Source organism: Salmo salar, chromosome 26 (genome assembly GCF_965601325.2).
Source record: "Salmo salar chromosome 26, fSalSal1, whole genome shotgun sequence".
NCBI classification, from domain to species: Eukaryota; Metazoa; Chordata; class Actinopteri; order Salmoniformes; family Salmonidae; genus Salmo; species Salmo salar.
The window spans coordinates 8,388,907-8,405,388 of record NC_138316.1 but is presented as its reverse complement, the minus strand read 5'-3'; the positions used below and the strand labels follow the sequence as shown (position 1 = coordinate 8,405,388).

The following is a 16,482-nucleotide window of genomic DNA, read 5'->3' as shown; positions in this document are numbered from 1 at the left end:
TCCCCTGGGCGTCTAATAAACGGACGCTGATGTTTTGTGTCCTGAACAGATCTATACGGATTGGGCCAACCACTACCTAGCCAAGTCAGGACACAAGCGACTTATCAAGGACCTGCAGACAGACGTCACAGACGGAGTGCTGCTCGCGGAGATCATACAGGTTGTCGGTAAGGGGTACACTTCATTTACCATCTCTTCTCTTGATGCCATGTTATTACTGTCACTGCTAATGAGTTCAGTCGATGGACTAGACTTCTCATGCAGATACCATGTTTATACATCTTTCAAGTCGTAACGCTATGTATCCTAATGTATATTTGTACGGTAATCGCCATAATGGCATATGCTATTGGTGATGAACTGTCCTCATAAAAGTATTAATTTCCACACCAAAAAAAAATACATTATTAACGTATTATCAATAAATTATTATTCTCCAAAATTGAGTTAGGAAAACCCTTCAGTTTAACGCTGAAATATTTGACAGTGGTGCAGTCAGAGAGAAGTTTGACTGAGGGATGTTTTGTAACATAATGTCATTATGCGCCCCCTCCCCTTAGTCCTGTAATTGTCCCACTTCACAAGCTGCCCTGTCATCTTTTAAGGAAGACAGAGGGGGGAGACAGTGCCCTGAGGTTACAGCGCTGTCACATCATCTCACCAATGACTTATCACTCTTCTGCTTTCCAGACTTCTGTCGAACTCTATCAGAGAATATAGATTATATTTATTTGTATACGAAACACCGCCTCAAATCTAAGAACGTGTACAGAACATCATACAATACTAATGTAAAGCACACTTAGAATTAGGAATACGAATCATTAAGTACGGAACACATCGCAGTCGCACGTCATAGAACATTTGTGTAGACTAGAGTCTTCTTCGTAGAATTCAGACTAGAATCTGGAGTAGAGAACAAGGAAAAACAGAATCGTTTTGAAAAATGAATTCCACCCGTTCTCTCGCGACTTCTCTGAAAGTCGGAGTAGGCTAGCGGGTCTTTCGAGCGGAAGATGGATCTTTTGGGGATTTTTGTAGCGTCGACGGCAGGACGGGTGGGTTTGGAGACACTGAGTCCTCTGTTCCCTTCTTCTTTTGTGTTTTGATGCTCAGATTGAATCTCTGCATTCACTGGATAGTGAGCATCATCAAGGATGCACGTTGTCGTACGCATGCATCTTCGATGACCTGTTATGACACAAACTGGGTTGTCTTCCGTCTCCTGATATAGTAGGGCCCCCAGAGAGAGCGTGATTTCTCACCATCAGCGGTCTCTGTATCCCTAGGGGACAGTGTAGGGTAGAAACAGTGGCGCATGCTATTGTAAACATGCACGCAAGCGCGCGCGCGCGCACACACACACTGACATGCACAAGTAGGTGAGGTAAAGCAGAGGCGGCGTTCATTGCAAAGTTCATCTACAGCTGACTCATTGACTAAGTCTGTCTGGCTATGTCGCTGTGCTGTTTTTGACACCCCCCCCCCCCCACACACACAGCTGACTACTGCTATCCTGGTGTCATGTAACTGAGCTCTATCCCTCTTCCAATCCCAATATGAGTGTCCCATTCACCAGTTCATTCATAGTTTCCTTTCCCACTGTCTACAGTGAGGGGGAAAAAAAGTATTTGATCCCCTGCTGATTTTGTACGTTTGCCCACTGACAAAGAAATGATCAGTCTATAATTTGAATGGTAGGTTTATTTGAACAGTGAGAGACAGAATAACAACAACAAAAATCCAGAAAAACCCATGTCAAAAAATGTTAGAAATTGATTTGCATTTTAATGAGGGAAATAAGTATTTGACCCCCTCTCAATCAGAAAGATTTCTGGCTCCCAGGTGTCTTTTATACAGGTAACGAGCTGAGATTAGGAGCACACTCTCTCTCACTGTATGTAGATGGGGGGAAATATCATACCAGACAATTGCTACTGAAATCTGACCATGCAGCTCAGTGGGTGTGAAGCAGGGGGACAGTGACACGGTGACACAGGGTCAGAGACCTGGCTGGGATCAGTAGCACATTATTTTTGGTAGGAGACAACAGGGGAGACCGAATGACAGTTAATGGCAGGGTTTAGAAGAGTCATTAATATATACTGAACAAAAAGATAAACGCAACATGCAAAAATGTGAAAGATTTTACTGAGTTACAGTTCATATGAGGAAATCAGTCAGTTGAAATAAATTCATTAGGCCCTAATCTATGGATTTCACAAGACTGGGAATACAGATATGCTTCTGTTGGTCACATATACCTTTAAAAAAAAATGGGCCTCGCAGTGGGCCTCAGGATCTTGTCAAGGTATCTCTGTGCATTCAAATTGCCATCGATAAAATGCAATCGTGTTCGTTGTCCGTAGCTTATGCCTGCCCATACCATAACCCCACCGCCGCAACGGTTGACATCAGCAAACCGCTCACCCACACAATGCCATACACGTGGTCTTCGCTTGTGAGGCCGGTTGGACGTACTGCCAAATGATCTAAAACGACATGTGAGGTGGCTTATGGTAGAGAAATGAACATTCAATTCTCTGGCAACAGCTCTGGTGGACATTCCTGTGACATTGTGTTGTGTGACAAAACTGCACATGTAGAGTGGCCTTTTATTGTACCCAGCACAAGGGTCACCTGTGTAATGATCAAGCTGTTTAATCAGCTTCTTGATACGCCACACCTGTCAGGGGGATGCGTTATCTTGGCAAAGATAAACACATTTATTTGCACAACATTTGAGAGAAATAATCTCTTTGTGCTCATGGAACATTTCTGGGATATTTTATTTCAGCTCATGAAACACGGGACCATCACTTTACACGTTGTGTTTATATTTTTTTGTTCTGTGTACATTCCACAGGGTGTGTTTATGTGCAAGTGCATGTGTGTTTGTGAGAGTGTTTATCCACCTGACACAAAGTTTGGACCCACTGGGATAACCCTTTATTTTCCTGCAGTAGGTGGTAGGTTCCTGTGGCGGAGATGCCCAGTGGGTCCCACCAGGCTGTAGTGTTGAAAGAGGACAACCTTGTCTCAGCTGCTGTGGGCTGGGCCTCTAAAGGAGGCCCAGCCAACTCTGCCTGGACCCTAGTGGCCCCACACACATTTGCTATAACTAGATTGGGTTTCATCGCTCAGAAGAAAGAGGGGGCAGTGACCCTCTCCATCCAGTCACAGGCCTGCTCTCCTCACTCACTCTCCCTGGCACTGAGTAGGAACATGCTGGAGGAAGAACCAGGGGTATCACTAACACCTTTTCTTTTCTTCTCCTCTCTCTCTCTCTCTCTCTCTCTCTCTCTCTCCTTCAGCCAATGAGAAGATTGAAGACATCAATGGCTGCCCTAAGAGTCGTTCTCAGATGGTGAGTGACCTTCCTAGGGTTTCCTTCTATTGGTTTGTGTGTTTGGCAGTATAACGTTATAATACTTGTGTGTGTGAGGGGGGGGGGGGGGGGGGGGTGAGTGTGTGAAGTAAAAAAGTTGCTTTTGATGTCTTGGTCCACCACAGTAGAGTGTCTGTGTTTGTGTGTTAACTCAGACGTGCGCGTGTACTTGAGCGTGTATAAGCTGTGCGTACGTACGGGGCCTTATTGAAGCAGGGAATTCGAATTCAGTTCTGTCTCGGAAGACATTGGTCCAATTGAATGGTTATGGGTATTACTCCTGTTATTTTGAAATGTGTGGCTTCGCGGTCAGTCTTTATAAAACGTCTGGCCTGTAGACAGGCCATTGGCTCTCACTTTGAAGAACCAGAGACTGAGGTTTGGTGTCTGGAAGAGAACCAAGCTCGCTTCGTCACATTACCACTAGAAATAAAAACTCCACTTATGTTATCCAAGGGGACAAAATCCAGATGGAGAATTCAAGTTACGATGACAGTAAAAACGTTAGCAGGGCGATGTTGTAATGGCTGTGGCTACTGTATAAGGATTCCCTTTTGGAGAGGGCTTTGGCAAGCGTACTCTTCTCCCAGGCAAAGGCTTAGTTCTACTGTATATTCATTTCTGTGTTTATTGTGGTTTGTTGTGGCAGTTTAACATTAGAACACATGAGTGAGAGAGGGAGAGAGAGTGTATCTGTGGCCGCGTTTATATATGTGTTTATTAGGGGTGGGCATTTGAAAGAATATCTAATTTGAATGGGCTGACCACAAGTAGTCGACTGGTCGATTGTTTGGTCGATAGGCTGTTGGTCGACCAAGATTTCTTTAGTCGACCTGTAGCAAATATATATATACAGTGCCTTCGGAAAGTATTCAGAGCCCATGACTTTTTCCACATTCTGTTACGTTACAGCCTTATTCTAAAATGGATTAAATCTTTTTTTCCCCTCATCAATCTACACACATTACTCTATAGTGATAAAGTGAAAACAGGTTTTTAGACATTTTTGCAAATGTATTAAAAATAAAAAACAGAAATACCTTATTTACATAAGTATTCAGACCCTTTGCTATGAGACTGGAAATGGAGCTCAGGTGCATCCTGTTTCCATTAATCATCCTTGAGATTGGAGATTGGATTGATTAGAGTCCACCAGTGGTAAATTCAATTGATTGTACATGATTTGGAAAGGCACCCACCTGTCCCACAGTTAACAGTGCATGTCAGAGCAAAAAACAAGCCATGAGGTCGAAGGAATTGTCCGTAGAGCTCCGAGACAGGATTGTGTTGAGGCACAGATCTGAGGAAGGGTACCAAAAATTTTTTGCAGCATTGAAGGTCCCCAAGAACACAGTGGCCTCCATCATTCTTAAATGGAAGATGTTTGGAACCATCAACACTCTTCCTAGAGCTGGCCGCCTGGCCAAACTGAGCAATCGGGGGAGAAGGGCCTTGGTCAGGGAGGTGACCAAGAACCTGATGGTCACTCTGATGGAGCTCCAGAGTTCCTCTGTGGAGATGGGAGAACCTTCCAGAAGGACAACTATCTCTGCAGCACTCCACCAATCAGGCCTTTATGGTAGAGTGGCCAGACAAAAGCCACTCCTCAGTAAAAGGCACATGACAGCCCACTTGGAGTTTGCCAAAAGGCACCTAAAGACTCTCAGACCATGAGAAACAGCATTCTCTGGTCTGATGAAACCAAGATTGAACTCTTTGGCCTGAATGCCAAGCGTCACGTCTGGAGGAAACCTGGCACCATCCTTACGGTGAAGCATGGTGGTGGCAGCATCATGCTGTGGGGATGTTTTTCAGCAGCAGGGACTGAGAGACGAGTCAGGATCGTGGCAAAGATGAAGGAAGCAAAGTACAGAAAGATCCTTGATGAAAACCTGCTCCAGAGCACTCAGGACCTCAGACTGGGGTGAAGGTTCACCTTCCAACAAGACAATGACCCTAAGCACACAGCCAAGACGAAGCAGGAGTGGCTTCGGGCAGGGGCGAAAATCTGATATCAACTTTGGGGGGGACAATTACATGAAATTTTCTCAAGAGCAATTCCTGAGGGGGACACCAAAAGTAGTGCTGTAACACATAGCCTACATTGTATTATGGTAAATGTATATTGAGGAACCAAAGAAATAAGGTGTTTGCCGTACTCCTAACTACCGGTACCCAAAACTACACAACTAATCACAACAGCAATACCATTGCCTTTAACAAATCTTAGTTCAGTCACCAGTTTAAGTTGAGACTGGGGGTATCCATGGCATTTTCCAATTATGTTCCTATTTTACAAGTAAAAAAAATTGAGAACCTTTCATAATGTTGCCAAAGACTCAACAAACTTACCTGAGACTTCCTGTCTCTGCCAGTCTGTCCCTGCATATCTGTCCCCAACTCTGCTGTCTGTGTGCCATCTGTTGCCTGCTCTGCCTAATGACATCATTGTGAAACATTTCCATTAGAATTTCATTTCTTTCTTATGAACATTTTATCAACTAGTCTTTGAGATATTAGGCTACTAGGGTTCTTACTTTGCGTTTTGGTGTACTGAAAAATACTCTGATGTCCGTCTTTTATTTTTCTGCCATTTTTCTACCTGGCTGGCTGGCTGGCTACACACACACACAGTGTGTAGGTTATTTACAGTAGGAGATGGGCTTCTATCATCTTATCTTTTATCATTCTATTTGGGCTTCGATCTAAAAGGTAGCTAGCAAATGTGAAACGGATTAAAATGACAAGAGTTGACAGCTGTATGAGTTCACCATTTACACAACATATGCTGCAACCTTTTGTAATTTTAATAGTTTGTTTCATATTGGCTGGCTTCCAACAATAGCTGAATTTGCAAAGCTAGCGAGCACCAATTCCGTTTCAGTGGTGTTTGCTATAATCTTTGCTACCCGGGTTAAATAAAGGTGAAATAAAATAAATAAAAGTTCCCTTGCGACAATTTAGCTTTTGCAACGAGACCATTAAATATATTTAAGACAATGGTAGAAGAGAGTGTAGTTCTGTTCAGTTTGGACTTCAGTTTATCGCTAACCTTATCACAGGAACTTTGAAGCACTAATTTACATCATCTGCATGCTGATCTTGGAATAAATTGACGATAGCAAAGATTCCATCTTTGACGAGGCCACATAAATGGAATAGGTACTAGCTAGCTTAATAGTTAATATTTGTGCGCTAGCTCTGCATATTCAGCTAGTGTGTGTGCGCGATTAACTGGATTAACCTCACGTCAGTTACGTTCATTGAGTGCCTTTCAGACAGTAGATACGACCCCTCTGTTACCTTGCCAACTAAGGAACTGGCAGTGGATCAAACCATTGTGAGGCAAAGGGTGGGGGGGGTCGCAATCTTTTGAAACTTAAAAACGCGCTATTAAGTGTCTATAATCAGCACAATTGCTTTCATTGCGTATTATTAATATTATTTAAATTACATAGTTATGTTTCAGTGATATATTGAGGGGGACAAATCATATTTTCCCCAGGATGGGGGGGTCGCGTCCCCCCGTCCCCCCCAGGATTTCTGCCCCTGGCTTCGAGACAAGTCTCTGAATGTCCTTGAGTGGCCCAGCCAGAGTCTGAGCTTGGACCCGATCAGACATCTCTGGAGAGACCTGAAAATAGCTGTGCAGCAACGCTCCCCATCCAACATTACAGAGCTTGAGAGGATCTGCAGAGAAGAATGGGAGAAACTCCCAAATACAGGTGTGCCAAGCTTATAGCGACGTACCCAATAACACTCGAGGCTATAATTGCTGCCAAAGGTGCTTCAACAAAGTACTGAGTTAAGGGTCTGAATACTTATGTAAATGTGATATTTCCGTTTTTTATTTTGAATAAATGAGCAAAGAATTTAAAAAAACAGTTTTTGCTTTGTCATTATGGGGTATTGTGTGTAGATTGATGAGGAAATTTTTTTTTTAGAATAAGGCTGTAACGTAACAAAATTAGGAAAAAGTCAAGGCGTGAATACACTGTATAAATGTGCCCATTTTGGGATCTGATAGTATTTCTGATTGGCTTAAAGCACCACCACTAATGAGCTGTTGAGCAGGCCAACCTGATTACTTCTAATCAGTGCTTGACTTGGACTGAAGTAGGTTCCGGTCATCATTTTGCGTGCTGGTACTGTTTATATTTAGGTGCAGGAGCTCCACATTACTTTTGAGCTAATTTTCTCTAAGTGGAACAGGAGCTCAAGCAGTAGAACATTTGAGGTGCCGGTACTCAGCTCCGGTGAGCTCCTGCCCAAGTCAAGCAATGCTTCTTATCCCTTGCGCAAATAGCCAACAGCTGTGTCTGTCCCGAGCACCACTCTGAGGGCCCAGAATATTTTATACAATGTTTCAAGTTCGTTGCAGACAGGCCATGCGTAGCCAATGTGATTTTATAGGATACGTTTTTTTTTGGTGCGGATATTTTCTACTTGCAGGCTGCAATGTTTTTGTTCGTTGGCTTTATGTAGGCTATTTTTTTTTACATAGTTGGTAATGGCAATAGAAGTCACTTTTTAGGTTTGTATCATTTTCAGTTAGATTTGGATAGAATTTTGATTAACTACATGGTAACGATTTTGAGATATGAAGACGCTAATATAAATTAAATGAAACTGTTCCACGAACATGTGTATATGAAAACCATAACTGGCACGCAGATCGGTAGAAATTACAAGATAAATTGGCATTTCACATGAGAAAGGTTGCCGACTCCTCGTGTAGCTTATTACCGACAACTTCAGGAGAGCAATGGCAGAATCTGCGAAAGCCAGCAGGAGTGGGCGGAGAATGGTTGTTTCAGGTTAAGTTTTTTTCTTCTTCTGGTTATCTAGATCTCTGGCTCCCTCTTGAGTCATTTGTGTCTTATTTCATCGAATAGTAAACTTAAAGCGTCAAACAAGCTCAGTGCATATCATTGATTTTATGAAAACACATAGAGTGTGTCTATATACGGAAAAATACACCTTTAAAAATGTTGACCAATCGATTGATGGAAAGAACAGACAACTTTCTGGTCGGCCGAGATTTCGTTTTGTCGGGACAGCCATAAATTTATAGTACCCGCATCTTAGCTTGAAACCGGGCTGAAGGCAAGAGTTTATGCTATGCTATTTTCACTGCACTTGACACGCTCCAAACAATAAACATATCTTAGAGTTAGACACATAAATTGGGCCAGTGTGCCAGTTGAAGGCTAATTTAGACTGATAGCCAGACCGCGCCTCCCCCACCACCAACACACACACACACACACACACACACACACACACACACACACACACACACACACACACACACACACACACACACACACACACACACACACACACACACACACACACATGAATCAGTCAGTCAGCCGGTTCTCTCTGCGTCTCCACTATCAATTAGAGGTTGATAGTGCCCTCCAGTCGCCAGTAATTGAGACGCTCCAGGCTGCCTCTTGTCTCTGTAGTCCCTCTCTGGTCTCTGTAGTCCCTCTCTGGTCTCTGTAGTCCCTCTCTGGTCTCTGTAGTCCCTCTCTGGTCTCTGTAGTCCCTCTCTGGTCTCTGTCCCTCTCTGGTCTCTGTCCCTCTCTGTGTCTCTGTTCCTCTCTGTGTCTCTGTTCCTCTCTGGTCTCTGTCCCTCTCTGGTCTCTGTTCCTCTCTGTGTCTCTGTTCCTCTCTGGTCTCTGTTCCTCTCTGTGTCTCTGTTCCTCTCTGTGTCTCTGTTCCTCTCTGTGTCTCTGTTCCTCTCTGGTCTCTGTTCCCTGTTCCTCTCTGTGTCTCTGTTCCTCTCTGGGTCTCAGTACCTCTCTGTGTCTCTGTTCCTCTCTGTGTCTCTGTTCCTCTCTGGTCTCTGTCCCTCTCTGGTCTCTGTTCCTCTCTGTGTCTCTGTTCCTCTCTGTGTCTCTGTTCCTCTCTGTGTCTCTGTTCCTCTCTGTGTCTCTGTTCCTCTCTGTGTCTCTGTTCCCTGTTCCTCTCTGTGTCTCTGTTCCTCTCTGGTCTCTGTCCCTCTCTGGTCTCTGTTCCTCTCTGTGTCTCTGTTCCTCTCTGTGTCTCTGTTCCTCTCTGTGTCTCTGTTCCTCTCTGTGTCTCTGTTCCTCTCTGGTCTCTGTTCCCTGTTCCTCTCTGTGTCTCTGTTCCTCTCTGGGTCTCAGTTCCTCTCTGGTCTCTGTTCCTCTCTGTGTCTCTGTTCCTCTCTGGTCTCTGTTCCTCTCTGTGTCTCTGTTCCTCTCTGTGTCTCTGTTCCTCTCTGGTCTCTGTTCCTCTCTGTGTCTCTGTTCCTCTCTGTGTCTCTGTTCCTCTCTGGTCTCTGTTCCTCTCTGGTCTCTGTTCCTCTCTGTGTCTCTGTTCCTCTCTGTGTCTCTGTTCCTCTCTGTGTCTCTGTTCCTCTCTGTGTCTCTGTTCCTCTCTGGTCTCTGTTCCTCTCTGTGTTTCTGTTCCTCTCTGTGTCTCTGTTCCTCTCTGGTCTCTGTTCCTCTCTGATCTCTGTTCCTCTCTGGTCTCTGTTCCTCTCTGTGTCTCTGTTCCTCTCTGTGTCTCTGTTCCTCTCTGTGTCTTTGTTCTGTACAGTGATTAGAACCTTCTCTAAAACCTCTCTTAGCTTACCACTGACTCCCACTGTTAGCATTTTACAGCGAGAGGTGGAAGAGACGGCGGGCTGACGCTGTGTGTTTAAGTGTGTGTGTGTGTGTGTGTGTGTGTGTGTGTGTGTGGGTTTCTCTGTTTGGCCTGAGCTGAGAGATATTTGATGGGGGTGCGTGTGTTCGTGTGTCACCACTGTTGTGTCGTGTGCAGCGTGCATGTGTGAGCTCTTCAGCTGAAACTGAAGCGCTCGAGCAGTGCTGGAGGCAGGTGCAACCAGTCATTACGCACATGTCTTTGTGGATTTTAATACAGAGTGAAAACACACACACACTTTCCCTGTTAGCCGGCCACTCAACACCCAGGACACACTGAGAGCTCCATTAACAACACTTGACTTGATTGCTGTGGGAAAGCTGCATTCAAAACCCTGAAAAGCTTCTGGCAATTAACAACTCTACCCTTAACCTCTTGTTTTAAACCGGCAAACATGTAAACAAGCTTAGGACATATAATGGAGTGATATAGCGCCTTTTTATCACCATCTTGCTCAGTGTTTCAGACGAGTGGGGGATAGTTGTTTTTACAACTGTGGCCCTCACACACACACAAGCACCCCTTTTACCGCTAGCCCCTCCCAGTCTCATACCCTTGCCACCCAGGAAATAACCGTAGCTTTCGCAGTGACATGCTGTCATTGGGGTAGTGGTGACACAGAGGTGCTAAAACCACACAGGACGCTCCCGCTACTGCACCCCACTCACATATTCCCTGAAGTGCTTTAGGTCTGTCAGAGGCCTACTTCTTACTGTGGAGGGATACATTTGTGTCACACACACACACACACACACACACACACACACACACACACACACACACACACACACACACACACACACACACACACACACTGCTCTGTTGTTCGGGTAGATTTATTGCTGTGTATTGTTTAATTGCTGTGTGTGTCGTGTTTCTGGGTCACAATGTTTTATTTCCAACTTCCTGTTTCGCCCTCAGTTTGGCTCTAGTTCCCGAGAGATCTGTTTCTCTCCTCTACTGGGAACAAGTGTTACTACTAGCTCCGTACAGGTCGAAACCAGTTCAGACCCGTCTTCCCAGTAGGCCTCTCTGAATGGGGATGATGAAAACGAGGCCTTAGGAGGCTTCATAAGCCCTCAGACAACGTCAAATGGCGTTTCCTCCTTTACATCAAGGCGTTGTCAGTTCTCCACGTCAACCCGTGTTTCACCTTCAGGTGCCACTCAAGGCCATGACAGCTGTAAGCCTGACTAAACCTCGTTTGACTTTAAGTGTATGATGTTATATACAGCGTATCTTCCGTGTCCCAACGGTTCAGTACTAAAGGCCATGGTCGTTCATAGGTTATATGACTACTATATTCACATAGTATATGATCATATAGATTGTATTGATCGATAATGTGAGTCCCCACAGGTGAATAGGGGAAGCAGGATACCACAAGCGGGATTCTGTCTGAAGTTGACGTGTAATCAGGGTGTGTGACAGCTAGGGGGATACCTCCTTCAGACAACGTGTGTGTGTGTGTGTGTGTGCGTGCTTGCGTGCGTGCGTTCCTGCATACATGTGCACGTGTGTGTGAGTGTGATACCTACTTGTATCAGCTGGCCGAACTCCATGTAATCAGATGCGAGTGCAGAGCAATCACAGGTACAGTGCTGCGTAGTGTTGCTAGGCAACCCCGTATGGAAGAGTGTCACCCGTTTGACCACGAGGTATCGGCTGGAGCCTCTATTTGGGTTAGCGCTCCTCCTGTCATCCCTCTCTCCTCCTCACCTTCTCTGCGGTTAGAGAATTGTATATTTACCTAATTTCTTGTCGCTCTGTGTCCTCTGCTGTATCTAGACTGTATTTAGTTTGATTGTTTCACTGTAAAGTACTGTAGTATTGGTGCTATTGGTTTGTTTTTTTGTGTGTTGGGTTACTTGCCACTTGGACATCAGTACTACCAGCTTTCAAAGAAGGTAGTTGTGTAACACTATGAAACTGTCTAGTTGAATTACATCAGGAGGTACAGTACAGTCGTGGCCAAAAGTTTTGAGAATGACACAAATATAGAGTTTCACAAAGTCTGCTGCCTCAGTTTGTATGATGGCAATTTGCATATACTCCAGAATGTTATGAAGAGTGATTAGATGAATTGCAATTCATTGCAAAGTCCCTCTTTGCCATACAGATGAACTGAATCCCCAAAAAACATTTCCACTGCATTTCAGCCCTGCCACAAAAGGACCAGCTGACATCATGTGAGTGTTGACAAGGACAAGGCTGGAGATCACTCTGTCATGCTGATTGAGTTCGAATGACAGACTGGAAGCTTCAAAAGGAGGGTGGTGCTTGGAATCATTGTTCTTCCTCTGTCAACCATGGTTTCCTGCAAGGAAACACGTACCGTCATCATTGCTTTGCACAAAAAGGGCTTCACGGGCAAGGATATTGCTGCCAGTAAGATTGCACCTAAATCAACTATTTATCGGATCATCAAGAACTTCAAGGAGAGCGGTTCAATTGTTGTGAAGAATGCTTCAGGGCGCCCAAGAAAGTCCAGCAAGCGCCAGGACCATCTCCTAAAGTTGTTTCAGCTGTAGGATTGGGTCACCACCAGTACAGAGCTTGCTCAGGAATGGCAGCAGCGCAGTGAGGCGAAGACTTTTGGAGGATGGCCTGGTGTCAAGAAGGGCAGCAAAGAAGCCACTTCTCTCAAGGAAAACATCAGGGACAGACTGATATTCTGCAAAAAGTACAGGGATTGGACTGCTGAGGACTGGGGTAAAGTCATTTTCTCTGATGAATCCCCTTTCCGATTGTTTGGGGCATCTGGAAAAAAAGCTTGTCCGGAGAAGACAAGGTGAGCGCTACCATCAGTCCTGTGTCATGCCAACAGTAAAGCACCCTGAGACCATTCATGTGTGGGGTTGCTTCTCAGCCAAGGGAGTGGGCTCACTCACAAGTCTGCCTAAGAACACAGCCATGAATAAAGAATGGTACCAACACATCCTCCGAGAGCAACTTCCCCAACCATCCAGAAACAGTTTGGTGACGAACAATGCCTTTTCCAGCATGATGGAGCACCTTGCCATAAGGCAAAAGTAATAACTAAGTGGCTCGGGGAACAAAACATCTATATTTTGGGTCCATGGCCAGGAAACTCCCCAGACCTTAATCCCATTGAGAACTTGTGGTCAATCCTCAAGAGGCGGGTGGACAAACAAAACCCCACAAATTCTGACAAACTCCAAGCATTGATTATGAAAGAATGGGCTGCCATCAGTCAGGATGTGGCCCAGAAGTTAATTGACAGCATGCCAGGGCGGATTGCAGAGGTCTTGAAAAAGAAGGGTCAACACTGCAAATATGAACTCTTTGCATCAACTTCATGTAATTGTCAATAAAAGCCTTTGACACTTATGAAATGCTTGTAATTATACTTCAGTATTCCATAGTAAGATCTGACAAAAATATCTAAAGACACCGAAGCAAGCAGCAAACTTTGTGGGAATTAATATTTGTGTCATTCTCAAAACTTTTGGACACGACTGTATGTTAAAGTTGTGTTATGCGTTGTGTTGACCGACTACAGGGTTGTTGACTCTCTAAAACCACAACGTAAGGGTATTGTGAAGCGAGAGAGGTATTTACGGGGTTAGTGTTACCTTGGTTCACAGGTGAGGTAGTCTCAGAGAGTGAAACTGTCTGAGAGAGTGAAAGGCGGGAGGAGAAACGCACACGCGCCGACTCAGTCATGCCACAAGCCAGGATTCCTTAAGACATAAACAAAGCTTCCGGTGAGGGGGCGCACACACACACACACACACACACACACACACACACACACACACACACACACACACACACACACACACACACACACACACACACACACACACACACACACACACACACACACACACACACACACACACACACACACACACACACACACACACACACACACACACACCCCCCCCTAGATTCTCTGTGGTGTAAGAAAGTGTTTGTTCCTAGGGCAGTTGCAGGGCCGGCTCAACTGTGCTGCTAGCTGGCTGAGACCCAGCATGTGATGGCAGCCTTAGAGAGAGGTGTGTGTGTCTGAGAGAGAGAGAGACCCAGTACAATAGAACAGTGGTTAGTGTGATACTGTATTTGCTGTGTTCATGCCATCAAGACAGGTTCAGGGAACTTTCTAGGTAAGAGGAAACTCTATGGACATATTAGAATTGTATCTTGGTTTTGAAAGTAGTATTTTGCTATGACGACGGTTGGTATTTTGTATTATTTAGTAATAATAATGGTCATTTTTAGGCAGTGTAATTTGTCATTATTGTTGATTTAATGATCTAATTACTGTTGCTTCCTAGGTGGCCATATAACTGGGCCTGTTTCTAAAAAATGTGGGATTGCAAGTTATTCAGGTGCAGTGTAATTTCAGTACTACTTCTGTCCAGTGTTCAATCTACCTGCAGGGTTAGATTGTCTGTGGCTGTGACATGTCTGTGACACGTCTGTGACATGTCTAGTGTGTGTTTAGTGTATAGGGTGGAGAGGGAGAGACTTACAGTTGAAGTCGGAAGTTTACATACACCTTAGCCAAATACATTTAAACACAGTTTTTCACAATTCCTGACATTTAATCCTAGTAAAAATCTAAAGTCTTAGATTAGGATCACCACTTTATTTTAAGAATGTGAAATGCCAGAATAATAGTAGAGAGAATTACTTATTTCAGCTTTTATTTCTTTCATCACATTCCCAGTGGGTCAGAAGTTTACATACACTCAATTAGTATTTGGTAGCATTGCCTTTAAATTGTTTAACTTGGGTGAAACGTTTTGGGTAGCCTTCCACAAGCTTCCCACAATAAGTTGGGTGAATTTTGGCCCATTCTGTAACTGAGTCAGGTTTGTAGGCCTCCTTGCTCGCACACGCTTTTTCAGTTCTGCCCACAAATGTTCTATAGGACTGAGGTCAGGGCTTTGTGATGGCCACTCCAATACCTTGACTTTGTTGTCTTTAAGCCATTTTGCCAAAACTTTGGAAGTATGCTTGGGGTCATTGTCCATTTGGAAGACCCATTTGCGACCAAGCTTTAACTTCCTGACTGATGTCTTGAGATGTTGCTTCAATATATCCACATAATTTTCCATCATCATGATGCCATCTATTTTGTGAAGTGCACCAGTCCCCCCTGCAGCAAAGCACCCCCACAACATGATGCTGCCACCCCCGTGCTTCACGGTTGGGATGGTGTTCTTCGGCTTGCAAGCGTCCCGCTTTTTCCTCCAAACATAACGATGGTTATTATGGCCAAACAGTTCTATTTTTGTTTCATCAAACCAGAGGACATTACTCCAAAAAATAAGATCTTTGTCCCCATGTGCAGTTGCAAACCGTAGTCTGTCTTTTTATGCCGGTTTTGGAACAGTGGCTTCTTCCTTGCTGAGCGTCCTTTCAGGTTACGTTGATATAGGACTCGTTTTACTGTGGATATAGATACTTTTGCACCTGTTTCCTCCAGCATCTTCACAAGGTCCTTTGCTGTTGTTCTGGGATTGATTTGCACTTTTCGCACCAAAGTATGTTAATCTCTAGGAGACAGAACGCGTCTCCTTCCTGAGCGGTATGGCGGCTGCGTGGTCCCATGGTGTTTGTACTTGCATACTATTGTTTGTACAGATGAACGTGGTACCTTCAGGCATTTGGAAATTGCTCCCAAGGATGAACCAGACTTGTGAAGGTCTAAAAAAAAATTCTGAGGTCTTGGCTGATTACTTTTGATTTTCCAATGATGTCAAGCAAAGAGACAATGAGTTTGAAGGTAGGCCTTGAAATACATCCACAGGTACACCTCCAATTGACTCAAATGATGTCAATTAGCCTATCAGAAGCTTCTAAAGCCATGACATCATTTTCTGGAATTTTCCAAGCTGTTTAAAGGCACAGTCAACTTAGTGTATGTAAACTTTTGACCTACTGGAATTGTGATACAGTGAATTATAAGTGAAATAATCTGTCTGTAAATAATTGTTGGAAATATTACTTGTGTCATGCGCGAAGTAGATGTCCTAACCGATTTGCCCAAACTATAGTTTGTTAACAAGAAATTTGTGGAGTGGTTGAAAAGCGAGTTTTAGTGACTCCAACCTAAGTGTATGTAAACTTCCGACTTGAACTGTATATACTCCATCAGGGTTACGTGTGTTGTCCCCATGACGTCAAAGCTAGGCACAACACCTATTGGCTCAGTGGCTTTATTACATTCTAATGAATAACCAGACTGTATTTACTCGAGGTCTATTAATCATGCACATCGTTGATGAGAGGAGCACTGCCCGATCAGAATAGAGGAGAGAAAGGAGTGGAGATACCAGAAGAGAGGACAGGACAGGATGAGGGGAAGATAGGAGAGCGGGGGAAAAAGTGGACAAGTGCGAGAGGAGGAGTGGTAGATAGGCAGTTGTGTTTAAAGGAGAGAA

At 44.4% G+C, this 16,482-nt stretch overlaps 1 protein-coding gene across 5 annotated transcripts in view; it reads left to right on the top strand.

Annotated features, from left to right (window-relative positions):
• LOC106587075 (neuron navigator 2) overlaps positions 1-16,482 on the top strand; it is a 335,183-nt gene that overhangs the window by 234,294 nt on the left and 84,407 nt on the right. For all 5 annotated transcript variants that reach the window (XM_082969356.1, XM_082969354.1, XM_045708752.2 and 2 more), the window contains 2 exons: positions 50-167; positions 3,315-3,367. In XM_082969356.1, the coding sequence (XP_082825482.1) occupies positions 50-167; positions 3,315-3,367 (171 nt within the window). The remainder of the gene's footprint in view (positions 1-49; positions 168-3,314; positions 3,368-16,482) is intronic.